Here is a 25,241-nt window from a genome sequence, read left to right on the forward strand (position 1 = left end):
TTAGACATAACAGGCTCAAGGTCTATACTGAAAGGTCTGGTGACAATGGAAAGCTGTGCCTGGGCTCAGTGGGCTCAACTACTCATCTCTGCCTGGACTTCTCTCTACGGTGGTTTGGGATTGGACCTCGCCTGACAGCAGCCTGGCTGCAGACAAGGGAGGAATTTAGCCAAAGCCGGAAGTTGCCTAGGGCATTTGGGTTTTCCTAAACTCTCTGCTGGCTGCCATTCTTTAGCAGCATGGTTCCACTTCTTTTAGAAATTCAGGCCTTTCGGTATTATCACTTGGTTAAATGATTCAATCCCATGTGACCTCTGTCCTCTGATCCAACTCTGGTGTCCACTTAACAGAGTCAGATTATAAGAAGGCATTATTGCTAGTTCAGGGGAGGCTTCTGCACAGGCCATGCCACACTGCAGGTTGTTCAGAGGTAATATGATTGCTGCACCTGCCTGGAGCCCCCAGGCCCTGATTCACCCCAAAACCACTCCCTGGCAGGGTCTGCAGGGGCCAGTTCTCCTCTGGCCTCTCTCCCTCGTCCCCTGTGAGGGAAGTGTGGCCTTGGGGCCCTCTTCCCACTCACATCATTGTGTCTTCTTTCTAAAACTAAAATAATTTGCAGGTGCAGCGAAATGATTTAATGATGCCCAATTTTTTTTTCCAGTTAGTAAATTGATGAAAAGATCTGGTATTATTATTATATTCTTTCCAGTTCCATTTATAGAATCCATTAGATAGTTTTCTGTGTGGAAGTTTTGTCAGAAATCCAAACTCCCTTGGGGTGGTTTAGTGGTAGTGCCGCAAGAAAAGACTCTTCCTGGCTTTGCTTCTGTTCTTACATGTGACCTTGAGAAAATAATCTTATGTCATCATACTCCTTTGTATTAACCACGTGTTTCTGATGTTTCAACATCTTGTGGCCTTGCTGACTCTGAAGAGATTGCCCCTTGAGGGCTGGCCAATTCTTAGAGATAGCAAAGGACTCACCTGCAAGCATGCCTTTCATAAGCAAGCTGACCAATCCAGAGCCCAAACCCCCAAACACCTTTATGAAGCCCTTACACATGGAGCTATTCTCCACCTGCTTTCATCACTACAGGGCCAAGTATTGGAAAACTAGGGACAGCCCCTATGCCCCACAGCCCACTGAAAGTATTCAGATTAGCCCATCCGAAGCCTGCTTACCCTGCCTCACCCCAGCTCTTCCTGCAGAAACTGCAATAAAGATTCTTACACATCTTCCTCCTGCTTTTCCTGGTTCCTCATGGGTCCCCTGGTGCTTACCCTGTATGGTCCTGCCTGGTTAGAACAAACCCTCCTCTTAGCAACTATGAGTAACAGACTATCTTTTCAGTGGCAGTGGGCTGCTTATCTGTTTGCCTCACCCTGCCTGAATAAGGATAAACTGGACATTTCAAAATATCCATGGAAGGACAGGCTTGTAGTTGCCAAGGGGAAGGAGGAGGGAGTGGGATGGACTGGGAATCTGGGGTTAATAGATGCAAACTATTGCATTTGGAATGGATAAGCCAAGAGATCTTGCTCTGTAGCGCTAGGAACTATATCTTGTCACTTGCGATGGAACATGATGGAGGATAATGTGAGAAAAAGAATGTTTATATATATGTGTGTATGTATGACTGGGTCACTTTGCTGTATAGTAGAAAATTGACAGAACACTGTAAACCAAATATAATGGAAAAAAATAAAAATCATTTAAAAAATAAAATAGAAACAAAACATCCATGGAAAGTACAAAGCTGGGGCTGAGCTACAAACAATATGATGAAGCACTTTGAGTCTCGTAAGAACTGGCCGGGAAATCACAGAACCCCACCACTTTCTTCAGCACCGGCAAGGAAGGTCATGTGCCCCATATTGAAACTTCTAAGGGAATTAGTGCCATCTTGTGGTATTTTTTAGTCTCTCAAGCTATTTCTTTTTCTTTTTAACAGCTCTGTATTTTGAGAGCAGTTTTAAGTTCACAGCAACGTGGAACAGAAAGGACAGTGAGTTCCCATGTATCTCTCCACCCCCTCACACTCACATTATTAACATCCCCCACCCGAGTGGAATGTTTGTTACAGTTACGAAACTACTTTGATAAGGCTAATCACCCAGAGTCCAAAGTTCATATGAGGGTTCGCCTTTGGTGCTTTACATTCTATGGGTCTGGACAAATGTATAATATATGTGTTTATCCTTACAGCAGCACACAGAATAGTTCACTGCCCTAAGACTCCTCTGCATTGCCCCTAGTCATCCCTCCCTCCCCTCTAATATCTGGCACCCACTGATTATTTTACTGCCTCCAAATGTCACAGGCCATTTTTACTCTAAGATTCTCTTTATTTGGATGCCTACGTAGGGCTGGCGCCTGATATAAAATAATGGTGAGAAGACAGACAACTTCCCTACCCAGAGAAAAGGTACAGGTTGGGAGAGAAAAAAGTCAGATAACAAATGAATAAAATAATTACAATATAGCTGGAAAAGATGCTCAGAGATATCTTACATAGAGTGGAAAGGTGGCACATAAGCCAATACTTCCAGGATGAAAAGAAGTCAGGTGTTAAGAGTGGACAGAAACAATGACCTGGCAGGAACTCAGAGTGTGTGATACCCCAGAGCAGCGGAGAGGGGACAACATCTGGGCATCTGATGGCTGCGTGAACTGGCATGTGGGCTCGGAGGGTGTGGGATCAGGGCCATGTTGGAAAGGCTGTCAGGAGCTCAGTCTCGCCAACCTTCTATGTTCTGATAAGAAATTTGGATTTTCCTCTGTTTGCAGTAGAAAGTTCCTGAGGGCTTTACCCAGGGGAGGGTTATCATCTGAAAGATGTTTTCAGAACTTGTATTAATTATCAGAAGCCTCACATTTGAGGTTGTTAGCAATTTTCATTACATTTGCTCTACCATTTGTTCTCTCTCCTGCTATAATATTTTTCTGAACTATTTGAATATAAATTATATACATCATGACACTTTACCCCTAAATTCTTCAGCTTGTTTTTACTAAGAATGGAGATAATCTCTTATATAACCTTAGAACAATTATCAACTTCATAAATTCATGTTAATCTTGTTATTTAATATTCCATTCCTATTGCAGTTCTGTCTGGCCGATCTAATAATGTCCTTTATAGATGTCTACCCCCCAGGAGCAACTTGGGAGTCAGGCGTCACATTTACTTGCCATGGCTTTTTCCATGCCCTTTAAGCTGGAACATTTCTACAGACTTTGGCTTTCATGATATTACATTTTTAAAGAAAACAGTTCCTTCTCCCCCATCATTACAATTTTGTTAATACTATGTCCCTCATTTTGTGTTTATATGATGTCTCCTTGTAATTACACTGGAGGTATGCACTGGGGGTACAGGATGTCCATCTGTTACTCATAGGTGATGTTAAGTTTGCTGCCTCCCCCTCAGTCAAGGTATTGTGTGATTTCTTAACCCTATGATTACTTCCCCCCCCTCCATTGCAACTAATCAACAGTCTATAGGGAGACACTTTACAACCATAAAAGTATCCTGCTGCATCACCAAAGTGCTCCCAAGATTGCTCTTGCCTCTTTCCATCTTTACAGTGATGGTGGCAAAGAGATGATTTTTCAATTCCACATTTACCTCTGTATTTCCCATTCAGGTTCGGCTGCTCTGCGCTATCTCTCCCGGTCCTTGCCTACACACAACAAGGATTTGGAGGTGCAGGCCAAGAAGTGCAGTAGCTGCACTGGGATAGAGGCAGTGGCCCTCATCTCAAAAGGATGGAGGCAGGTGGTCTCTCAAGGCAGGAGCAATCAGCTCAGGACAAGAACAGTTCTGGGTGGAAGGAAATTTCCCCTTGAACCGACACCTCAGTGTAACAGTTCTGACCTGGGCTCTTCTTTTTTTTTTTTTTTTTTTTTTTTTGGTCTTTTTGGAGCTGCACCTGTGACATATGGAGGTTCCTAGGTTAGGGGTCGAATTGCTGGCCTACACCACAGCAACAGTAATATGGGATCCTAACTGAATCTGTGACCATTCACCACAGCTCATGGCAACATCAGATCCTTAACCCGTTGAGCAAGGTCAAGGATGCAACCTGCGTCCTCATGGATGCTAGTCAGACTCATTTCCGCTGAGCCACAGCAAGAACTCCTGACCTGGGCTCTTTTAATGAGCCATTCTGGTCCATCTCCCCAAGAGAAAAAACGCTCCTGCCAGTTACCTCAGAGGTTGAAATCAAGAGTTAAGTCGCAGTGTACAGCAAGTCTTATTTAAGCCCTCAGAGAGAGCAGGTCGCCCTAGGTAGGGGCTGGTGCTGGCTGCAACTGGATCTTTACTTATATTCCTGTATCATGGACCTGTTTGAGGACCCCCTATTCTCTTGCCCCATGCCCCCTAATTACATGCTCCCCCCCAGCCCTGCATGCACAAGGGCTGAATGTTGTTTTGATCTCTGTATGGGGGGGGGGGGCATTTGGATCCTCTGATTGGTTCCGGACAGGACTCCTTATTTGCATAGAAAAAAGGTTATAGGGAGGTACTCCAAAGAGCATTCCTCTGGTATCTGCAGGTGTCTTCATTGTTTGTTCACAGGCCTCCTGTTTTTTGGTAACAATAAATGGCCTATTTTGAATTACCTGCATCAAAGTCCCTAAACTATCCTACCTAACATTATCAGTAGGAATTCCTCTATTTTTCAGTGGTTTATCACACACTCTGTACTTAATTGTTTTTGATACTCAAATGGTCCCAGGTGTGGCCAGTGGGAGCCCCTCCAAGCTGGTTCCCATATTCTTGTGGCAAGTTCCTATCATTTTGGAGGTGGTGGTGAGCACTACTTTACTTTCCAGCAGAACAACGTGCTCCAGGTTTATCTTCAACCTACATGCTCCAGCCCTGGAATCAGCCCCTTCTCCAGGAACCCTGGTTCCTTTAGTGAGCAATGACATCAGCGATCAAAACCTTGACACTAGGTGTGTTCATTGCTGCTGGGTATATTTGCTTCTTGACCCCGTCAGCATACAGATTGAGGAAAAATATGCATGGATGTATACATACACATATGCACATACACATATGTGCATCAGTGTTAAGTACATGTGCACACAAACAAGCATATTCACACATTTAATGAGTTCATACTGATCTCTCCAATTCCAGTCTATTTTCATAGGGTTGTTTCCTGACTTCTCATATTCTGTATTCATATCTTTCTTCTACAATAAGAATTGTAGTTCTCAATAACATCAACACAGCTACTCATTTATTCCATCTTATTACACACCAAAATTTGTTTCAGAACTCCTTTGCTGAGGAGTTCCTGTTGTGGCTCAGTGGGTTAAGAACAAAACGTTATCTCTGTGAGGATGTGGCTTTGATCCCTGGCCTTGCTCAGTGGGTTAAGGATCTAGTGTTACCAGAAGCTGCGGCATAGGTTTCAGATACAGCTTGGATCTGTGTTGCTGTGGCTGTGGTGTAGGCTGGCAGCTGCAGCTCTGATTCAACCCCTAGCCTGGGGACTTCCATATGTTGCAGGTGCAGTTCTAAAAACAAAACAAAACAAACCCCAAAAACATCTTTAACATGTTTAAGTGTCATTTACTATTTCTTTTTGTAAATTGTGTATTTCTCTATGGGATTTTGGATGTTTTTTGTTCTCAATTTTTAAAATAGTCATTATTTGGGAAATTAGTCCTTTATCTGTGGTGTACATTGAAAATATTTTTTTCCCAATTTGTCATGTTTCTTGACTTGCTGATAGTGACTTTTCCCATGTGAATGTTTAAATTTTTTAAGTAGTGAAATATATCCATCCTTGTTCATTGATTTGCCTCTAGGTGTTGAGTCATAGTTTAGGATGCCTTTACTTATACCAAAGTTGAAGAATTCACCTCTATTTTCTTCCAGTATTTGTATAGTTTCTATTTTTACACTTAGATTGTTCGCTCATCTTCAGTTCATTCTTGTGCCTGATGTAAGGAATGGTTAACTTCAACTTTTTTCCTAATGGTCATTGAATTCTCCTTCTACTGTTTATTAAAATCCTCACACCATTAAAAAAAAAAAAAGACTGCATTTTCCTAGTTACTTGAGATTCAATCTAGATCATCTACTAGATTTTTGATTTTTCTGTTCTATTTTGAAATTTCTGTTCTATTTGTAGATATGTCTGCCTATTCATTTTCCAGTTGCATATTCTTTTTTTAATTGAAGTAGAGTTGATTTACAATGTTTCAGCTGTACAGCAAAATGATATATATATCCTTTTCCAGATTCTCTTCCACTATAGGTTATTACAAGATATTGACAATAGTTCCCTGTGCTACATGGTAGGTCCTTGTTGGTTATATATATTATACATAGTGGTTTGTATCTGTTAATCCCAAACTCCTAATTTATCCCTTCCCCTCTTTTCCCCTTTGGGAACCATGAGTTTCTTTTCTAGGTCTGTGAGTCTATTTCTGTTTTGTAAATTATATTCGTTTGTGTCATATTTTAGATTCCGCATATGTGATATCAAATGATATTGCCCATATTCTTAATTATAGAGCCTTTGACATGTCTTAGTATCTAGTAGGGTTAGCCTTATAGCTCTTTTTTTTTTCAGTGTTTTTCTAGCTATTATTATGTGTTTAATTTTCCATGTGAACTTTAAGATCAACTTTTCTAGTTTCATAGAAAGGCTCAATGGAATTTTTATTGGGATCCCACTAAATTTCTAGGTACACTAAGGGGTTGGGACATGTGGCAATATTATTCTAACCAAAAACACGACTTTTATCATCAATTCAAATCTATTTCTGTGACTTTCAGAAGCATTTTAATTTTTTCTTCATAAGCGTTATGAATATTTCTTGCTGGCTCATTTCTACTCTTTTATCTTTTTTATTCTTACTATATATGGGATTCTCCAAGTCACTACATCTTCTAACAAGTTATTACTCATTCATATGAATACTATTGGGTTTTGCATTTTAATTTTATATCCTGATATCTTGATTAATTATTTCATTTTGTGCCAGTTTTATCATTTTTTTAATCTAGAGTTTTCAAGATAATATTATTATTATTATATTATTTTCTCTAGTCAAATCCCATTAACCTAATACCTCTCTAATAGTGTTAAATGGTAGTAGAGTTCATGGACATCCCTGTCTGTTTCTGACCTCAGGGCAAAGGCTTCTAGAGCCTTCTCATTAAGTAAAACAGTGGTTTTATTATTGGAGCATGTATATATATATGTTAACATATATATGCCAACCCTGTTTTTTTAAGAGATTTTATTAGGAAAAGAAAAAGCTGTTTCGTTTTGTCAAAATCTTTCCTAGCATCTATGGGAGTTCCTAATATGATGAATTATATTCATGTAAAACCTAATATCAAAGCATCCTTTGTGGTCCTGTTATAAAAGCCACTTGATCATAGGATACTCTTTTCTTTGTTTTGTCTTTTGTCTTTTTGTTGTTGTTGTCGTTGTTGTTGCTATTTCCTGGGCCGCTCCCTCGGCACATGGAGGCTCCCAGGCTAGGGGTTGAATCGGAGCTGTAGCCACCGGCCTACGCCAGAGCCACAGCAACGCAGGATCCGAGCCGCGTCTGCAACCTACACCACAGCTCACGGCAACGCCGGATTGTTACCCCACTGAGCAAGGGCAGGGACTGAACCCGCAACCTCATGGTTCCTAGTCGGATTCGTTAACCACTGCGCCACGACGGGAACTCCGGATACTCTTTTCTTTATATAGTGTGGAATTTCTGTTCAATTTGATTAATAGTTTAAGATTTTTGCATCAATATTCATAAGCAATGTGAATTTTTAATTTTCTTTTATAGTGCTATCTTTATCAGACTCAGGTATCACTTGTCACTAAAAGTTTAAATATTTTCCTTGTTCTGAAACAATTTACTAGCATTGGTGCAATTTTCTCTCCAAAGATTTTTTTTTTTGGGCCACCCCACGGCATATGGAGTTCCTGAGCCAGGGATCAGATCTGAGCTGCAGTTGTGACCTAAGCTACAGCAGTGGCAATGCCGGATCCTTAACCCACTGTGCCAGATGGGGGATTGAACCTTTATCCCAGCACTCCCAAGATGCCGAATATCCCAGTGCCCCACAGCAGGAACTCTTTCTCTGCAAAGATTTGATTGAATTCTGTAATGGAAGGCACCATCTGGGCCTGGTGCTTCTTGTGAGATAATTATTTATTTTTATTTATTTACTTTTTGTCTTTTGTCCTTTTTAGTGCTGCACCAGCAGCATATGGAGGTTCCCAGGCTAGGGGTCTAATCGGAGCTGTAGCCACCGGCCTATACCAGAGCCACAGCAATAGCAGATCTGAGCTGCATCTGCGACCTACACCACAGCTCACGGCAATGCCAGATCCCCAACCCACTGAGCAAGGCCAGGGATTGAACCCGAAATCTCATGGTTCCTAGTTGGATTCGTTTCCAGTGCACCACAATGGGAACTCCAAGATAATTATTTGGTATAACTTTACTTCCTCTATGGAAATTAAAGTGTCAAAGTTTCTATTTCTGCTAGGGTAAATTTAATTTGCCTTAAGAAATTATCACTTCTTTTCAGTTTTTGAATTTATTTGTAGGGGTGTGTAAAGTAGTTGCTTGTACTTCATTAAATTTCTTCTGTATCAATAGTTATTTCCTCAGTATTCTTATTCTGCATATTTGTGCTTGTTTTCTTTTATAATGATTGTAGAAGTAAATGGTTTGTCTGTTTTGTTTATGTTTCTGAGTCAGGATTTTGATTTATTTTGTTTCATTTTGTTTGCTTTTTAGGGTCAACCCTCAGCATATGGAAGTTCCCAGGCTAGGAGTCCAACTGGAGTTACAGCTGCCGGCCTACGCCACAGGCACAGCAATGCCAGATCCGAGCTGCGTCTGTGACTTACACCACAGCTCACAGCAATGCCGAATCCCCAACTCACTGAGCAAGGCCAGGGATTGAACCCGCAACCTCATGGTTCCTAGTCGGATTGTTTCCATTGCTCCACGACGTGATCTCCTGATTGGGTAATTTGAATTAAGATTTTTCAGTTCTGGAGTTCCCATCGTGGCGCAGTGGTTAATGAATCCGACTAAGAACCATGAGGTTGCAGGTTCAATCGGTCCCTGGCCTTGCTCAGTGGGTTAAAGGATCCGGCGTTGCCGTGAGCTGTGGTGTAGATTGCAGACACGGCTCAGATCCCGAGTTGCTGTGGCCCTGGCATAGGCTGGTGGCTACAGCTCCGATTCAACCCCTAGCCTGGGAACCTCCATATGCTGCAGGAGCGGCCCAAGAAATGGCAAAAAGACAAAAAAAAAAAAAAAAAAAAAAAAAAAGATTTTTCGGTTCTCTCTCACGTTAATTTCTGCTTGTATCCTTATTATTTCCTTTCATGTGATTCCTTTTGCTAAATTTTGTTGTCATTTTTCTATATTTTTTAAATTTTGAGAATTTATTTCTTTTATTTTTATTGATATAGGTGTTAGAGTTATAGATTTTCCTCTGATCACTGATTTAAATGTATTCCATAGATTATTTATTTATTTATTTGCTTTTTAGGGCTGCACCTGTGGCATATGGAGGTTCCCAGGCTAGGGGTCAGATCAGAGCTACAACTGCTGACCTATGCCACAGCCACAGCAATGTAGGATCTGAACTGCTTCTGAGACTTACACCACAGCTCACAGCAACGTCTGATCCTTAACCCACTGAGCAAGGCCAGGGATCAAACCCACAACCTCATGGTTCCCAGTCAGATTCATGAACCACTGAGTCACGACGGGAACTCCCGGAAAAATTATTTATTTCCCCTTCTATTTTAAATGATATTCTTGCTGGATAGAGTATTCTAGGTTGCAGATTTTTTTTTCCTTTCAGCACTGTAAATATTTCTTGCCACTCCCTTCTGGCCTGTAGGTTTCTGTAGAGAAATCAGCTGATATCCTTATGGGGGTTCCACTATAATTAACACTTTGCTTTTCTCTTGCTGCCTTTAGAATCCTCTCTTTATTTTTAACTATTGCCATTTTTATTATAATGTGTCTTGGTGTTGGTCTGTTTGGGTTCAACTTGTTTGGGGCCCTCTGTGCTTCCTGTATCTTGATATCATTATCCTTTAGATTTGGAAAGTTTTCAGCCATAAATTCTTTAAATATATCTTCAATCCCCTTTCCTTTTTCTTTTCCTTCTGGAATTCCTATTATGTGTAGGTTGACCTGCTTTCTGTTACCCCACAGCTCTCTTATATTGCTTTCATGCTTTTTCATTTGTTTTTTTGTCTGCTGTCCTGATTGGGTGATTTCCATTATTCTATCTTCCATGTCACTAATTTGTTCCTCTGCATTATTCATTCTGCTGTTTATTGCCTTTATCTCAGTTTGCATCTCTGCAAATGGATTTTCTAGTTTTTCTTGGCTCCTCCTCTGCATTGCTGTTCATATGTTCTCTTAATTCCTTGATATTCAGCCTTAATTCCTTCAGAATTTTCACTGTCTCCGTTTTGAACTCAATGTCTGTCAGACTGCAGAGGTCTATTTCATTGTTGACTGCTTAGGTGAATTCTCCTGTTCCTTTAACTGGGAATGGTTTCCGAGCTTATTCATCTTGCTTCTGTTTTTATTTTTTCTGTGAGTTTGGGGAATCCAAACTGTAGTCTTGTAAGGCTACTTTTATGCAAGAGCACCCCTTTGTATTTTGGGAGTGTTACTATTTATTTTTGGTGTAGGAGTTTGAATATTTGCTGTCTTTTTCTTCAGTGTGAGCAGGCTTTTATTCCCAGGATGCTCAGTGTGTTTTCAGGGAAAAGGAGGCAATGAGTAGGGCCAGCAGTAAGTGCCTGGTCGTTGGGCTCTCAATAGCAGCAAGGACCTGCAGGAAGGTGGCACAGGCTACTCCTAGTTGCAGGGTCCTAGGAAGCGGTAATGAGCTCTAGGTAGATCTACAAGGTGACCAGAGCATTTGTTAGTAGCAGCAGCAGGGTGTGTGATTTCCCAGGGGAGTAAGAGCAACAACAGCAAGTGTTCAACTGCAGTGCCCCACTCTGAGGTGATTGGAACCGCAGGTGGTACCTGTTCAAGGACCCCTGGTGGTAGCGGGCCACAACCACCTCTGGAGTCAGTGATAACTGTGGTGGTTTGTCCCCAGCACCTGCAGACCTTGCATGGAGCATCCCGTCTCACTTAGCCAACATAAGAGGTGCTGCACAGGCTGCTCCTAGTTGCAGGATCCTGGGAAGTGACAGAGATCAAGTGTGTGGGTACTGCCTGGAGCATTTGGCAGTGGCAGCAGCAGGGTGGGTTTGTTCCCAGGGGTGCAAGAGCACCAACAGGTGATGTTCAGTCACAATATCCTCCTCTGTAGTGCCCTTGAGGTGAATGGGGCTGCAAGTGGTGTCTATTCACAGACCTCTAGTGGTGGCGAGCCACTCCCACATCTGGAGCCAGAGATAACTGTGGTGGTTTGCCCCTGCCTCCTGTAGACCACGCAGGAAGCACCTTGTCCTGCTTAGCCCCCACAGGAGGTGTTGCACAAGCTGCTCCTAGTTGCAGCTGCCTGGGAAGGGATAGTGATCAAGAGTCTGGGCATTGCCCAGAGTGTCTGGCAGTGGCAGCAACAGAGTGGGTGTGCTCCCAGGTGAGTGAGAGCAACAGGTGGTGTTCTGTCACAATGTCTTTCTCTGTAGTACCCTCTGAGGTGGTTGGGGCTGCAAGTGATTTTTGTTCAGATATTCCCAGTGGTGGTGGGCCATGCCCACCTCTGGAGTCAGAGATTACTGCAGTCATTTGCCTCCACCACCTACAAACCACACAAGAAGCATCCTGTCCCACTTAGCCCACACAAGAGGTGCTACATCAGCTGCTCCTAGCTTTAGCGTCTTGGGAAGGGACAGTGACCAACTGTCCAGGCGCCACCCAGAATGTTTGGCAGTGGCAGCTGCAGGATGGGTGTGTTCCCAGGGGAGTGAGAGCAACAGTGTATGGTGCATGGTTGCAGTGCCCTCTTTTTTCTTTTCTGCCAACCCCTGAGGTGACTGGGTTTGAAGGTGGAGCCCACTCACAGGCCCCAAGTGGTGGCAAGCCACGCCTCCCTCTGGCCTCCGGGAGGACCACTGCAGTCTGCCCTGCCACCTGTAGTTCGTGAAAGAGGCATCACATTGCACTTAGCCCCCTGATGCCCTTAGCCCACACAAGAGGTGCCTGGCCATTGGTAGCCTGCACGAGAAGCACCCAGTCTCCCCTAAACGAGCAAGAGGCTTCTCACTGCCTGTAGCATGCACAGACCCACCCCCGCCGGCTGAGAGCCCGTGGGTATGCGCATGCTCCAGTGCAGGGAGTTTCCTATGGCGGCCACCCCTCCTCCCCTCCCCTCCCAATAATGGCGCCTTGCCTCTCCTTCGGGGTGGAACTTCTCCCTAGTTCCCTCTGCCCTGGTGTTCTCCCCCTCAGCCCATGGCGTACCACTCCCTCGCCTGTGGTGCCCTTGTCCTTAGTCCCTCAGGCTGACCCCACACAGCCAGCCCCAGTCCTTTCCCTGGAACTCACCTCCGTAGCCTAAGTCTCAGGGTCTCAGGCTGTGGTGTCCAGGCCGGTGGTTCAGATGATCTGTGCAGCTCTCACAGATGGTCTGCTTTGCCCTCCTCCGTCCAGCTGCTGCACTTTTCTCGGCGACTTTGAGGTCCCTCTGACTCAGCTGATCTCCCTGTCGGTTAGGTGTCTTCCCAGGATGTGGGTTCCTTTTCTCCTTCACAGCTCCCTCTTGGGAATGCTAGTCCTGTCCTGATTCCTTTTCTCTCTTTTTTTCTTTTGTTCTACCCAGTTATGTCAAGAGTTTCTTGCCCTTTTTGGAAGTTTAAGTTCTTCTGCCAGCATTTGGTTGATGTTCTGTGTGAGTTGTTTTACATATAGATGTGTGTGTTTTTTATGTGTTTGTGGGAGAGGGTGAGCACGGCTTCTTACTCCTTCACCATCTTGCTCCACTGGTTGAGTTTTTTTTTAAGGGCTGCATCCGCGGCATATGGAGGTTCTCAGGCTGGGGTCAAATCAGAGCTACAGCCACTGGCCTACTCCACAGCCACAGCAACACCAGATCCCAGCCACATCTGCAACCTACACCACAGCTCATGGCAACACCAGTACCTTAACCCACTGAACAAGGCCAGGGATCGAACCCGCAACCTCATGGTTCCTAGTCGGATTGGTTTCTGCTGTGCCAAGATGGGAACTCCCCCTTTGTCTCATTTAACACTTTCTGTTCTTGAATAATTTTTTAGCATAAAAAACTATGTTCCAAATATTGCCTAGAGGATACTTATGCCAAAAATTATTTGTTGTTTATCTGAAATTCAGACTTAACTGTGCATATTATCTGGCAACCCTAAACACAAAAAAGCCCTACAGTGAGGATCACTGTCTGCACCCAAATTGTGTAGTCTAAATGTCAATTCCCACTAAAGGGACTAGTACATGGCACCTTGGAGAAATGACATATTCCATGTGCACAAGATGAGTCTGGAATATTTTACCACATCAGAAAGCAAGGGAGTGATTAAATGTTTCAGGAGTCAAGTTGAAGAGATTTCTACTCCACAAGAGTACAAAGCCATCGATAAACCAGGCTTAAATGTTTTTCTTCATCAGTCAACTGGTCACACGGAATTTCCCATGAGGCCATCAAAGCTGTTGTCATGTGGGTGAATCACTTATGCAACTGACTTGTGTTTCTAGAATCTGCTTGAGCCTGATCTTGTATATCCCACTTTATTTGATGCAGAGTGCTGCTGTGAACAAGCCCAGACTCAGGGTTTAGAGAGTCAAACAACACCCCAGTTCATGATGAGCAACTTAGGTAGCTTGGTAACTTGATGACCATGATTCTTCTGGTAGCAAAGCAGAAGCTGCTTCTCAAAAGCAGAGACTGACATGCTTTTCTTCCCAATCCTAAAGGACAATGCTGTGATTCACCTGTAATAGTTGTCAAAGATCATATTCCCATCGTGGCTCAGTCGTAACAAACCCAGCTAGTATTCATGAAGATGTGGGTTCAATCCCTGACCTTATTCAGTGGGTTAAGGATCTGGCATTGCTGTGAGCTGTGGTGTAGTTCAGACATGGCTCAGATCCTGTGTTGCTGTGGCTATGGCATGGGCCAGCAGCTGCAGCTCTGATTCTCTGGGAACTAAAAAAAAAAAAAAAAAAAAAAGTGAGTTGTCAAAGATCATGTTCACCACACTTATCTTCCAAAGCCACTTTCAGCACCATCAACTCTCTAGATCATATGGTCTTTCATATGGTGAAAGAACAGCTTGCATAGCAGCTCACCTTGTTTCAGAACTTTTTGTTCTTGGTCTTACTCAAAACCTAGTCTTTTGAATTAAGCAGCAATTAGGTCAGGTAACATGCCCAGATGAGGTATAAGCTGTCTCCAAGATCCAGAGAGGCCCATTAGGCATCATGCCTCTTAGTGAAAAGAAGGCAAGATGCAGGAAGTTTTCCTTCACCCTGGAAATGGCATTGCTGGTTGCCTGGAACTACTGGACCACTAAAAACTTCACTGAGATTAGCAGGCCCCTGAATTTTTTAATTTGGGGGTTTATTTCTCTATATATAGCTTCCACATGTCTATCAAAGTAGTGTTTCCTATTTCCTGCTTACCAGGTACAATCAGCATGGTACTATCAATGATAGAATACAGTAATCAATATCTTTGTGGACTAGATTATGACATAAAACCAAAGAGTTTATCTAGCCCTGAGATAAGAATATGAAGATATTGTTAGTCTTGCCAGCTGAAACAAAACTGCTTTTGATAGCTTTTAACTAACAGGGAGAGAGAAAAAAAGCATTAGCCAGAACAGCAGCTGCATAATCAGAGCTTATGTTGATATACTCCACCAATAATAGCATATCTGGAAGAGCAGCTACAACTAAAGTCACCACCTAATTAAATTAGTGATAAGGCACTGTAATTCTTCAATGCATATCTGTCATCTACACAAGCTAAATAGGGGAGGTAATGGAGGTGTGGTGAGAATCTCCACACCTGCACCTTTCAAGTCCTGGAGGGTGACAACATCTCTGCAACTCCTTCAGGAGCGGTTTACTATTTTTGAAGGTTGAGAAAATTCAGTGGCTTCCATTGAGCCCTTCTTAGTAGAATAGCCTTAAGTCCATGGGTCAAGGAATCACCATCGGGTTTCTGCCAGCTGCTAAGGATGGCTATTCAAACTCTGCTTTCTGAAACTAGGGAAATAAGTACAGTGTGAGTTCGGGGAACTGATTAGCTCACTGTGAGCAGATCCTAGACCAAACCTGGACACAGTCCAGATGTCCAGCAACAGACAAATGGGTAAACAAATTGTGGTGTAGCTGTACAATGGGATACTATTCAGAGAAAGAATGGGGCAGAGGAATAGATATATCTGACAACATGGGTAAATTTCAAAATATTATACTGAGTATAAGAAGCCAAACAAAAGGAGTACACATTATATGATTCCATTTATAGAAAACTCTGGAAAATGTATACTAACCTATCTGACAGGAGGCAGATCAGCGGTTTCCTGGGGATTGGGGATGAGGGCCCGAGAGAGACAAATTACAAAGGAGCCCAAGGACACTTTTGGGAGGTCCAGTTAAGGCCATGCAGGAACCAGACAGTAGCAGGTGGTGAAGAGAATGAGAAGGCTGTGTAGCCTGTGAGTTTGTAATCAGGGAAGGCAATAACAAAGACAGTGGTATTAGTGTCACACTTTATGGACCCTCCTCCTGGGAGCTCTGTGTGACTTCAGTTAGCATACTTCAACTGGCTTGTCCCCTCAGCTCCTCTGGCAAATCTATTCGGCTCCTCCAGAGGCATTCATTCTTCTCTCTCCCTTTCTACTATCTGCCAACCTTTGTCTTCCAGAGCATCTGTTCCTCTTCTTGACCGCATCGGTCCAAACTAAACTCTCCCATTTGGGGTCCCCAATGGCATTCATGACCTGTATCTCACCACAACATGTTCAGTTAAACTTTACCCAAGTTGAAAGGCACTGCAGTGCTAAGCATATGAACACTGTACCAGATTATCTAAGTTTGACTCTCATGTCTGTTATGCAATGGTGCTGTGACTTGATCAACTCATTCAGCCTCTCTGTGCTTCAGTTTCCCCATCTATAAAAGGACATAACAATAGTGTCTCTCTTCCTATTAAAGGAATTAATTTATGTAAAGAACCTAGAACAGCGAGTTCCCCATAGTGGCTCAGCGGTAACCAATCCGCCTAGTATTCATAAGGACGTGGGTTCAATCTCTGGCCTCAGAGGGTTGAGGATCCGGCGTTGCCATGAGCTGTGGTGTAGGTCACAGATATGGCTTGGATCCTGCATGGCTGGGGCCGGCAACTGCAGCTCCTATTCAACCCCTAGCCTGGGAACTTTCATATGCTGCAGGTGTGGCTGTAATGAGCCAGGAAAAAAACAAACAAACAAAACTAAACAAACAAACAAACAAAAAAAACAGAACAGTGTTTGCCACATTCTAAGCCCTAGGAATGTAAATTAAAAAACTTTTGTTTTACTACAGGAAGGTTTGTGCTGATATTTATAAAGATATATGTGGCATTTGCCCTACCCTCAAGGAGCTAGCAGTTTCATGCTGTCAGAGTCAAATTTTCATAGAAACTTGTCTGCCTTGGTGCAGCTGCTCTGCACTTGGGCAGCCTAGGCGTGAGACCAAAGAAGGTTGATTCTAAACGGCCACTTTTCAGAACCTGGTGGCAAGTTAAAAGAATGGTGACTGCCAAGAGGGGAAAGATAAGAACCATTCTGGGAAGGGAGATCTTAGCCTTTCCAATACTTCTGACAACTTGCATTTCAGCTGAAAAATGGCATGCTGGTAACTCTGAAGGCACCGTGAGCCTATTCAGGGTGCATGCCACTCTCCAGGCCACTCTGTTCACAGCAGGTAGCCCCTAACCCCAAAGCAGGCCACCTCTTAACTGTTCCCAAAGCCCCGCTCCTACAGTGCACAGCGCAGCCCCCGCCCTTCTCGTCCCTCTGCTCCCTACTATTTCTATAGTACCCCCTGGCAAAGCACAGAACTGGCCCCGCCCTTCCCGTCACCCCGCCCCCAACTCCCCATAGCCCCGCCTCTGCAGCGTACAGAGCCGGGCCCCGCCCCACCCTTCTCCTCTCCCGCCCCCTCCTCGGTTTATATAGCCTCAATCCCGCCGCGTCCCCGCAGTGCGCCCTATCGTGGCTTGACCCTCCTCGGTGCCTGCGGGAAGCGAGGCAGGTGCCATGGCGGCCGAGGCCCTGGCGGCGGAGGCCGTGGCGTCGCGCCTGGAGCGGCAGGAGGAGGACATCCGCTGGCTGTGGGCGGAGGTCCACCGCCTGAGGGATGAGCAGCTGAATGCGCCCGACCGGTGCCAGGCCGAGGGGCCGTGCCTCACGCGCGAGGTGGCGCAGCTACGGGCCGAGAACCGCGAGCTGCGCCATCGCCTGTACCACTTGCGACTGTGCCTCGCGGAGGAGCTGAGCCACCGGGCGCGGCAGGAGAGCCCCGCGCGGGAGGAGGCCAGGCGCGCGGCCGCGGGCGCGCAGGTACCGCGCGGGCGCCACCTGCGGGGGGCGCGGCGGGTGGCCTCCTGCCCGGTGCCTGCCCCTCCCCAGCCCTGCCCCTCGCCCCTGCTTGAGCTGGGGAACCCGCGACGGGCTGGACACCCTGGGGTGCTGCGTTTCCAGCCAACGCCCGGCTGACCTAAAGCTAGAATGTCTCAGCTCTTCCAGTAAATTGCCTGACACACTTTTTCTTCAGTAGCAGAAATAGCATTTTCCTTTCATTGAAGAAAATGCTGCAGTGTTTATTCTTTCTTTGGCTAGGAAGACCAACAGCTGCATAAGTTAACCTTCCCTTCCTTCTGATGAATAGCTGGTTCTGAACTATTCACAGTGGGTGGTGCTTTGGGGTGTTTTATTGTGTTTCCTTCTGGTGCTCTGTCTTGAGGTTTGTGTATGTAACATTGTTATTTAATAGTGTATTTTAATGTTTTGATTCAATTAAGGACACATTATCTTACTGTAACATAATTTCTAAGCCCTGAAGCCTTTCTTAGACTGTGGGTGTTCTTCAGTCTCTAGCAAGAAACTATGGTGCACTGGCGACATCAACATGAAAATGTGCATTTAAAGTCTTTGGAGACAGCAATGCAGCCATTCTTCCAGGGACATTATTTGTTTAAAATTTAGGGGGGAAAACTTCAAAAAGCAAAACATATTAAGTGTACTTAGCAAGAATGTGTGAAAGAGTACATGGAGGAAGGACTGAACCCCAGAAAACAACTTACCTGTTGAAGGTTGTAGGTGATGGTCAGGAGCCCCAGCCTTGAGCCTCTAAACATGGGACACTTGCTGCCTGCTGGCCTGCTGTCCCTTTCCTTCCTTAGGCTCTTTGTTGTCACTGGTATGAGTTGTTCATTATTTACCTTTATTTCTCAGCCTCCTTCTAGTCAAAGCCAAGAAAAAGACACAGAAAAGAAGGAAAGTGAGCCCAACAGTGAGGTAAGCCGTTGCTGTGGAAAAATATAAAATACTACCTATAATTTAAATACACTTATGTAGTCAATTGCCCAGGAATTTTAATTGAAAACATAATTAAATTATGACTTGGGCCGCAGTAGTGTGTTTAAAATTTTGTAAGCCTCCAGAGGTGAGAGTGAAAGCAGAGTAATGGGGGCTGGTGCTGGAAATGACCTTGGCCTGCAGAGTTTATCTAGAGCTGAGCAGTTAGAAAAAAGTAGGCTGTGTGCATTAACCCTACTGTATCCTAATGGTTTTCAGGTGAAGAATCAACCAAATTTTGTGAAGGAAAGATTGAAGCTTTTTGAAATATTGAAGAAAGATCATCAACTCTTACTTGCCATTTATGAAAAAAAGGGGAATACAAGCAATGTGATCACAGTAAGAGTGGCTGATGGGAAAACAGTGGAAGGAGAAGTTTGGAAAACAACACCTTACCAAGTGGCTGCTGAAATTAGGTAAACCATAGTTTGGAGCAGATAATCAGTATTAAGTATTGTGCCAGAGCTTGGTGAAAGTGTGTTCTTAGGAACTACTAATATACTTTTTTCTTAGTTGAATGAATTAAAAGTAATTAATTTTTCCCTCTTGGCTTCTAAAGTGGCCATTTAATAAATAACTGAATATTAAAACATAGTCTCCCTCTTTAAAGGTCCACCTTTTAAAGTTCTAATAAAAATATATGGTAGAACAAAATGTATTTTGCTTGACAGGCAGCATTACATTGACTTGCTTCATCAACAGGGTATTTCCATGAGATTTTACAGGTCTTTTGTTGGACTTGATTCCAAGCCATTGTTCTACCAGTAAAATACCGTGGGTGGGTCTTTGAACCAGTGTGGGCAGGTTCCCAAAGCTTTCCAAACCTGTTTTCTTATATTTTAAGTGGAAATAATAATACTTTCATCATTTACCTTAAGAGGCTGTAAAGATTAAATGAAATACTGTATATTAGAGATACTCTGAAAATTAAAGCATTTCTAGAAATGTACAAAAGGCTTATTAATTATAGATTGAAGATGTATATGTTAGAGCTATAATCAGCCCTGAAATAAGTACTTTGACCTTCGTAGAAATCAGATACCTCAGTGAAATTATGTTGTTTTGACTAATGTTAATTCCTGGTATTAAATAAAATTCTGTGGAAGCTATAGTGCAAAACTGCCATGTAAATAAACTTATTATTGAAAAAGCAAACTTTTTCAACAATTGAAGTCCTCAGCTGTCCTTTGAAAACTGTGGTTAAGATTCTATTTTTTTTTTTCATCTTATGTCATAAACCCTAAAGGCCCCTCCCAGCCTGTTCCTGTGCTTTCCAGGAGAGATGAATAGATGTGCTGGGGGGAAAATGGGCTTTGAGGCAAAAATAAGTTTGTTTCCTCATGGAGAGTCAGTTTGCACGTTGGCATATCACATTCTGAGCTGTCCTGCCCTGAAAAGATGTGTCTAAGCTTGGGAAACAGGGTTATTTGATTATAGAACATGATCTTATACAGTTAGCAATATGCATTTCCAGGGGTAGCAGTTTAAAACCACCCTCAAGTTTAATGCCATAGAGGAGTGTCTAAAAAGTAAAATTGTCCAAAACTAAAGACTGAGCAAAGCTAGATCAGACAAACCTGATGAGAAGAAAGCAGTGGTCGTACTGCTGTCAGATGGCAGAATTCAGGGCTGAAAGCATTGAATGGGAATCTGAGGCTTGTTTTTGAAATAGAGTGGTATAATCCACAATGACTTTGCATGCACCTTCATGAGTTATATAATGTAGAATCAAGCCAGAAACACAAAATTACAGAAACTCAAGAGTGGTAGATTTTAACATGTCTTTCTCAGTTTTTGATCAAATAGGCAAAAATTAAGATTATATGTGTCTGAATGATGACACTCTGAGTAGGCTTTATGGCTACTCCGCAGTCTTTGCGCTGCAGACACAGACCTTGCCTTATCTCTTGGTACCTGTGGTTGTGCTTTTGGCTCCTTGGAAGTTTAATAAAACGCAGAAACACACAACATTCTGTGGGTAAAACGAAACTAGTTGTGGAACTCAGTAAATATTAGATGGCAACAAGACAAAACTAGGAAATTAGAAAACTTCAAAATACTCAGGTGAAAGGAAATGAGAACAAGTATTCTTAGGAATAAAAAGAAGTATTCCAGAGTTCCCGTTGTGGCTCAGTAGGTTAAGAATCCTGCTAGTATCCATAAGGATGTGGGTTCTATCTCTGGCCTCACTCAATGGGTTAAGGATCCAAAGTTGCCGTGAACTGTGATGTAGGTCACAAACGTGGTTTGAATCTGGCCTTGCTGTCACTGTGGTGTAGGCCAGCAGCTGAAGTTCCGATTGGACCCCTAGCCTGGGAACTTCCAGATGTCCTGGGTGGGTATAGCCAAAAAAAGAAAAGAGAAGAAAATACTTTTAATGACGAGAGTACATTTCAGAATCTATAGGATACATCTATAAGTGGTGATCAGAAACAGATTCGTAGGAGTGTCTGTCTTGGCTAAGCAGAAACAAACCTGACTAGTATCCCTGAGGACACAGGTTCAATCCCTAGCCTTGCTCAGTGGATTAAGGATCCGGCATTGCCATGAGCTGTGGTGTAGGTCAAAGACGCAGCTTGGATCTGGCATTGCTGTGGTGGTGGCGTAGGCCAGCGGCTACAAATCCAATTTGATCCTTAGCCTGGGAACCTCCATGTGCCGCGGGTGTGACCCTAAAAATATATATTAAAAAAAAAAAAAAGATTTGCAGTGTTGAAGCCTTTTTATTATTGATAAGAAAAAATAAAAAGAAACAGACTAAGAATTCGATTTGGGAAGTTGGAAAAAGAACAATTATACAAGGAAGAAACTCTTAAAAAGAGTTCGAGAAGAGTGTTAAATGAAAAACTATTAGAAAAAGTAAGTGTCCAGCAAAGTATCTAGACATAAAAATAAAGTTAAAAAATAATAGTTTTATTTAATTATGCTGCCTGTTCCCTTGGTTTCCTGAGAATTGATTGCATAGATGATTATTCCTGCTCTGGGGGAATGTAGGACTTCCCAAGTATAAGACCTAGGGTATAAATCACTAAGGAAAAGATGGAGTGTTCAAAAACACTCAGGAAAAATGGCTATGTGTAAAAATGACACAAAAAGGAAAATGATAGATGTTGAAAAAAAAAGTACCATATTAAACAAATCATTGCTCTTTAAGTGTTTTTCAAATAGGAAAAAGATGAAAACTTGAGAGAAGATAATCTTAGAAAAATTAAAGTGTATTATCTATTGATCTGTCAAAGATTTATGAATACTAGTTAATATTGATAGTATTTGGGGGAAATGGCGCTGCAGGAGTGGGGATGCAGAGATGTAGTCTTTTTCTGTAGTATATGAACCCCAACTCTGGGACCTAGTCATTCTCTACCATAGCCATTTGTCCTAAGAAAATGCCCTAGTAGGAAAAAATGGGCAAAGGACACTCATATTTCAGTGAAGAGTAGTGCTCAGAATGTGGTCCCCAAACCAGCAGCATTAGCACCCCCTTGGGAACTTGATGGAAAAGAAGATTCTTGGGCCCCATCCCATAGATTAGTAATTTCTTTTTAGGAGTCCCCCAGGGGCTTGTGACTAAACTGCTGCAAGAAAGATCCTCTCAGAGGCAGTGACTTAAATAGCATTCTCTTCTAACAGTCTAGTGGTGGCCTGGCAGTCATTTATGAACCCCGATTCCTCCTGTCTTGTTGATCTGCTGTCCCTTAGGTAGGGTTTGTCCATTTCTAGGAGTGGAAGCTAGGTCCCATGGATCCACCTGCAGGCAGGGGGCAGAGCAGCTGAAGAACCAGGATGCTTTGAGAACAAGACCCTACAGTGGCACACTTTAATTCCCCTGCAACACTTAGTCACATGGCCACACCAAGCTGCAAGTGAATGGAAACAGCTCCTGCTGGCCAGCTGCATGTCCATGTCCAGCCTCATCATTCTCACCAAGGAAGAGAGGAAGGATGGTTTAGGGGGCAGCATGCCCCTCCGACATCCAGACGGAGCACCTGCCTTTCATCATTCTTCACACTCCCTCCCTCCCCAAGTGACACAGCTCCAGGCCTGCGAAGTAGAAAAACCTTCTACTGACATCTGAGTGAAGCACAGAACAGCCCCATCCAGCTGGCTGCTTGCACTGCAGCAGCAAGTAAACCAGGAGAAGTGGCTGCCCACGCCACGCATATATGCAATGGAGAAATAAACACAGATAATCACAGAGTGTCATTCAGGAAAAAAGAGGAGGAGCAATGGGCAGACAGTGATGTTCAGAAGCTGTCAGATCCTGCTAGCAGCTTGGCTGTGGGTGGTGCTTGGGTCAGCCTGTCTGGCCACCCTTTGTTCCCTGGAGCATCTCTGTTGTCCACAGTCCTCTTTAGGCTCCGATTTTGTGATTTACAAGGTCTATCATTGTGCCTCACTCTCATTTGCCACATCTGAAGCGCAGACAGTTCTTCTTTGTGGAGGCTTCATGGTTTGCTGAATTCAGACCCTGCTGGTGCACACGCTGGGGCTCAGGGCTTCTGTAAGGATCAGTTGCAGGTGTTTGTGAGCTGGGCTTATTGTTTGTTTGGCAGAACAATTCTTCAAGCAGTTAACTTTGTGGCCTTCTAACCAGAAGCTTCTAATCATATCCACATGAAAGAAGTCTTACTTAAAGATTTCTTCTAGATAGACACTTCTCAGCCCTTTATTCCCTGGCGTTTGCACTTTGCTTGTTCCTCTCTCCCTCAGATTAATGGACTGAGATCAGACAAAACCATAGGCTGTGGGAGGGTGGCACCCTTATTCTGATTCTAGGTGTTGGACTGGCTCATGTCGTCTGTCTCGGTGTGGCCTTTGAGAAGGACTGTCAGTGCCTGTTCCTCCTGCTGTTTGGGACAAAAGTTTGTTTTTCCCATCTTGCACAGCCTCACATGTCTGAATTCTCAATTTGGATTGCAGGCCACAGGCAGAGATCACCTCCCTTGGCAAAGCCCTGTCCCTGCCATCTCTGCTTGCAAGCTGGACAAGTCCCCTAAGCTTATCTTGTTCTTGAAGTATTTTCCTGAAAGCCACAAGAGTTATCCAGTGCACCCCAACATTCTGCCTTTTTATACTGTTTGCTCATGCGCTACAGGCATTGGGAGCACATTAGTTTGCCTGCAAGTTTTATGAGCTATGTTGTTATGCTATAACAAGGGTTCTAGGCACTCCACATCTTAGTATCTCTTTTTTTATAACACACAGGCTGTTTGCTAAACCAGTGCCTCAGGCTTTGTTTTGTTACTTACTCCTAGGTCCTTATTTCTGTGTTAGTTAAGACATAGGCTAAGCTGCTGCAACAGACCACAGAGGACTCAGTGGCTTAAATATGGCCAAAGTCCCCCTGATAGCATTCTGGGGGTGTGGAGTCCAGGGTGGCAGGCAGCACTTCTCTGTATGCTTATTTGGGGACCTAAATTCCTTCCACCTGGCTTCTGGGTGGTCTGCTATGGTGTTCCCATTTCTCTACGACTCAAAGGTCATAGAATGTGCATGTTCTGTCTGCAGAGGGCTGGGAGGGAATGGACAGGTGCCCTGTGTCATCTTAAGGCTGAAATCCAGACCGCTGCACACCACTTCTGTTTCTACCCATTGCTGCCAACTTACTCAAGTGGCCACACCCTGCCATGAGGATGGCTGGACACTGAGTATAGAGGAAGGAAGAATGGACTTGAGGTGCCATTAGCAATCTGTCATGTCTAGCAAAGACGAAAGGAAACTTCTGCTTCATTGATAACAATATTGAACATTGTCTTATCATGAGGACACATTTAATTTTTAGAATAATCATATGAGGAAGGCCTTATAATTCTCAATTTACTGATGAGGAGATGGAGGCTTAGAAAAGCTGAGTAAATGTTCTAGTGTTTCAGCCCAAATGGGCCTGATGTGTGTGCTCTTTACCACATGTGTGTGCTCTTTACCACATGCTCAGGTGACTCACAGAAATGCCAAGGAAAACGTTTGCAAAGGTGACACAGTTCTATACTCCCTATTAAGAGAACACAGAGGAAGGTATTCTTGGACCCTCTCCTGTAGGAAAATTTGGCAATGTAGTCCAATTAAAGTAATGAAAAGTACATATCCCTTGACCCAGCAGTTTTACTGCTAGAATTTTTTCTGAGAAAATGATGGGGAACTAAGAATATTCATTGCAGGAGTTCCCATCGTGAGACAGCAGAAACGAATCCGACTAGGAACCATGAGGTTTCGGGTTCGATCCCTAGCCTCACACGGTGGGTTAAGGATCCGACGATGCCATGAGCTGTGGTGTAGGTTGTAGATGCGGCTTGGATCTGGCGTTGCTGTGGCTGTGGCTGTGGCTGTGGCATAGGGAGGCAGCAACAGCTCTGATTAGACCCCTAGCCTGTGAACTTCTATATGCTGCAGGTGAAGTCCTAAAAAGACAAAAGACAAAAAAAAAAAAAAAAAAAAAAAAGAAAAAGTTCATTGAAATATTGTTTGTCATTGCCAAAATAAGGAAAATCAAAACCCACAAAGAAATAACCCAAATGCCCAGCAATGATGGGTTCATTAAGCAAATCTCTGTTCTTTTGCAACTTCTAGAGTATTTTACTGGTCTGTCTACTGTTGGGGAAAATGTCGTGATTTATTGTTAAGTTTAAAATATGGTTACCAAATAACTTAAG

At 43.6% G+C, this 25,241-nt stretch overlaps 1 protein-coding gene across 4 annotated transcripts in view; it reads left to right on the forward strand.

The window, feature by feature from the left end:
* TARS3 (threonyl-tRNA synthetase 3) overlaps positions 1 to 25,241 on the forward strand; it is a 73,070-nt gene that overhangs the window by 327 nt on the left and 47,502 nt on the right. For 2 of the 4 annotated variants that reach the window (XR_014815547.1, XM_084976549.1), the window contains exons 1-3: positions 17,212 to 17,574; positions 18,469 to 18,531; positions 18,811 to 19,007. Coding sequence is in view for 1 of the 4 variants with exons in the window: in XM_084976549.1 (XP_084832675.1) it covers positions 17,272 to 17,574; positions 18,469 to 18,531; positions 18,811 to 19,007 (563 nt within the window). In the remaining 3 variants the exon portion in view is untranslated. Of the gene's footprint in view, positions 1 to 17,211; positions 17,575 to 18,468; positions 18,532 to 18,810; positions 19,008 to 25,241 lie in introns of those variants that run through there. The other 2 variants (XR_014815556.1, XM_084976556.1) reach the window with 1 other exon arrangement.

Source organism: Sus scrofa, chromosome 1, assembly GCF_054392235.1.
Source record: "Sus scrofa isolate SSC_HxYL_T2T_F1_AM1 chromosome 1, Sscrofa_HxYL_maternal_Yorkshire_Landrace_v2.0, whole genome shotgun sequence".
Lineage (NCBI taxonomy): Eukaryota > Metazoa > Chordata > Mammalia > Artiodactyla > Suidae > Sus > Sus scrofa.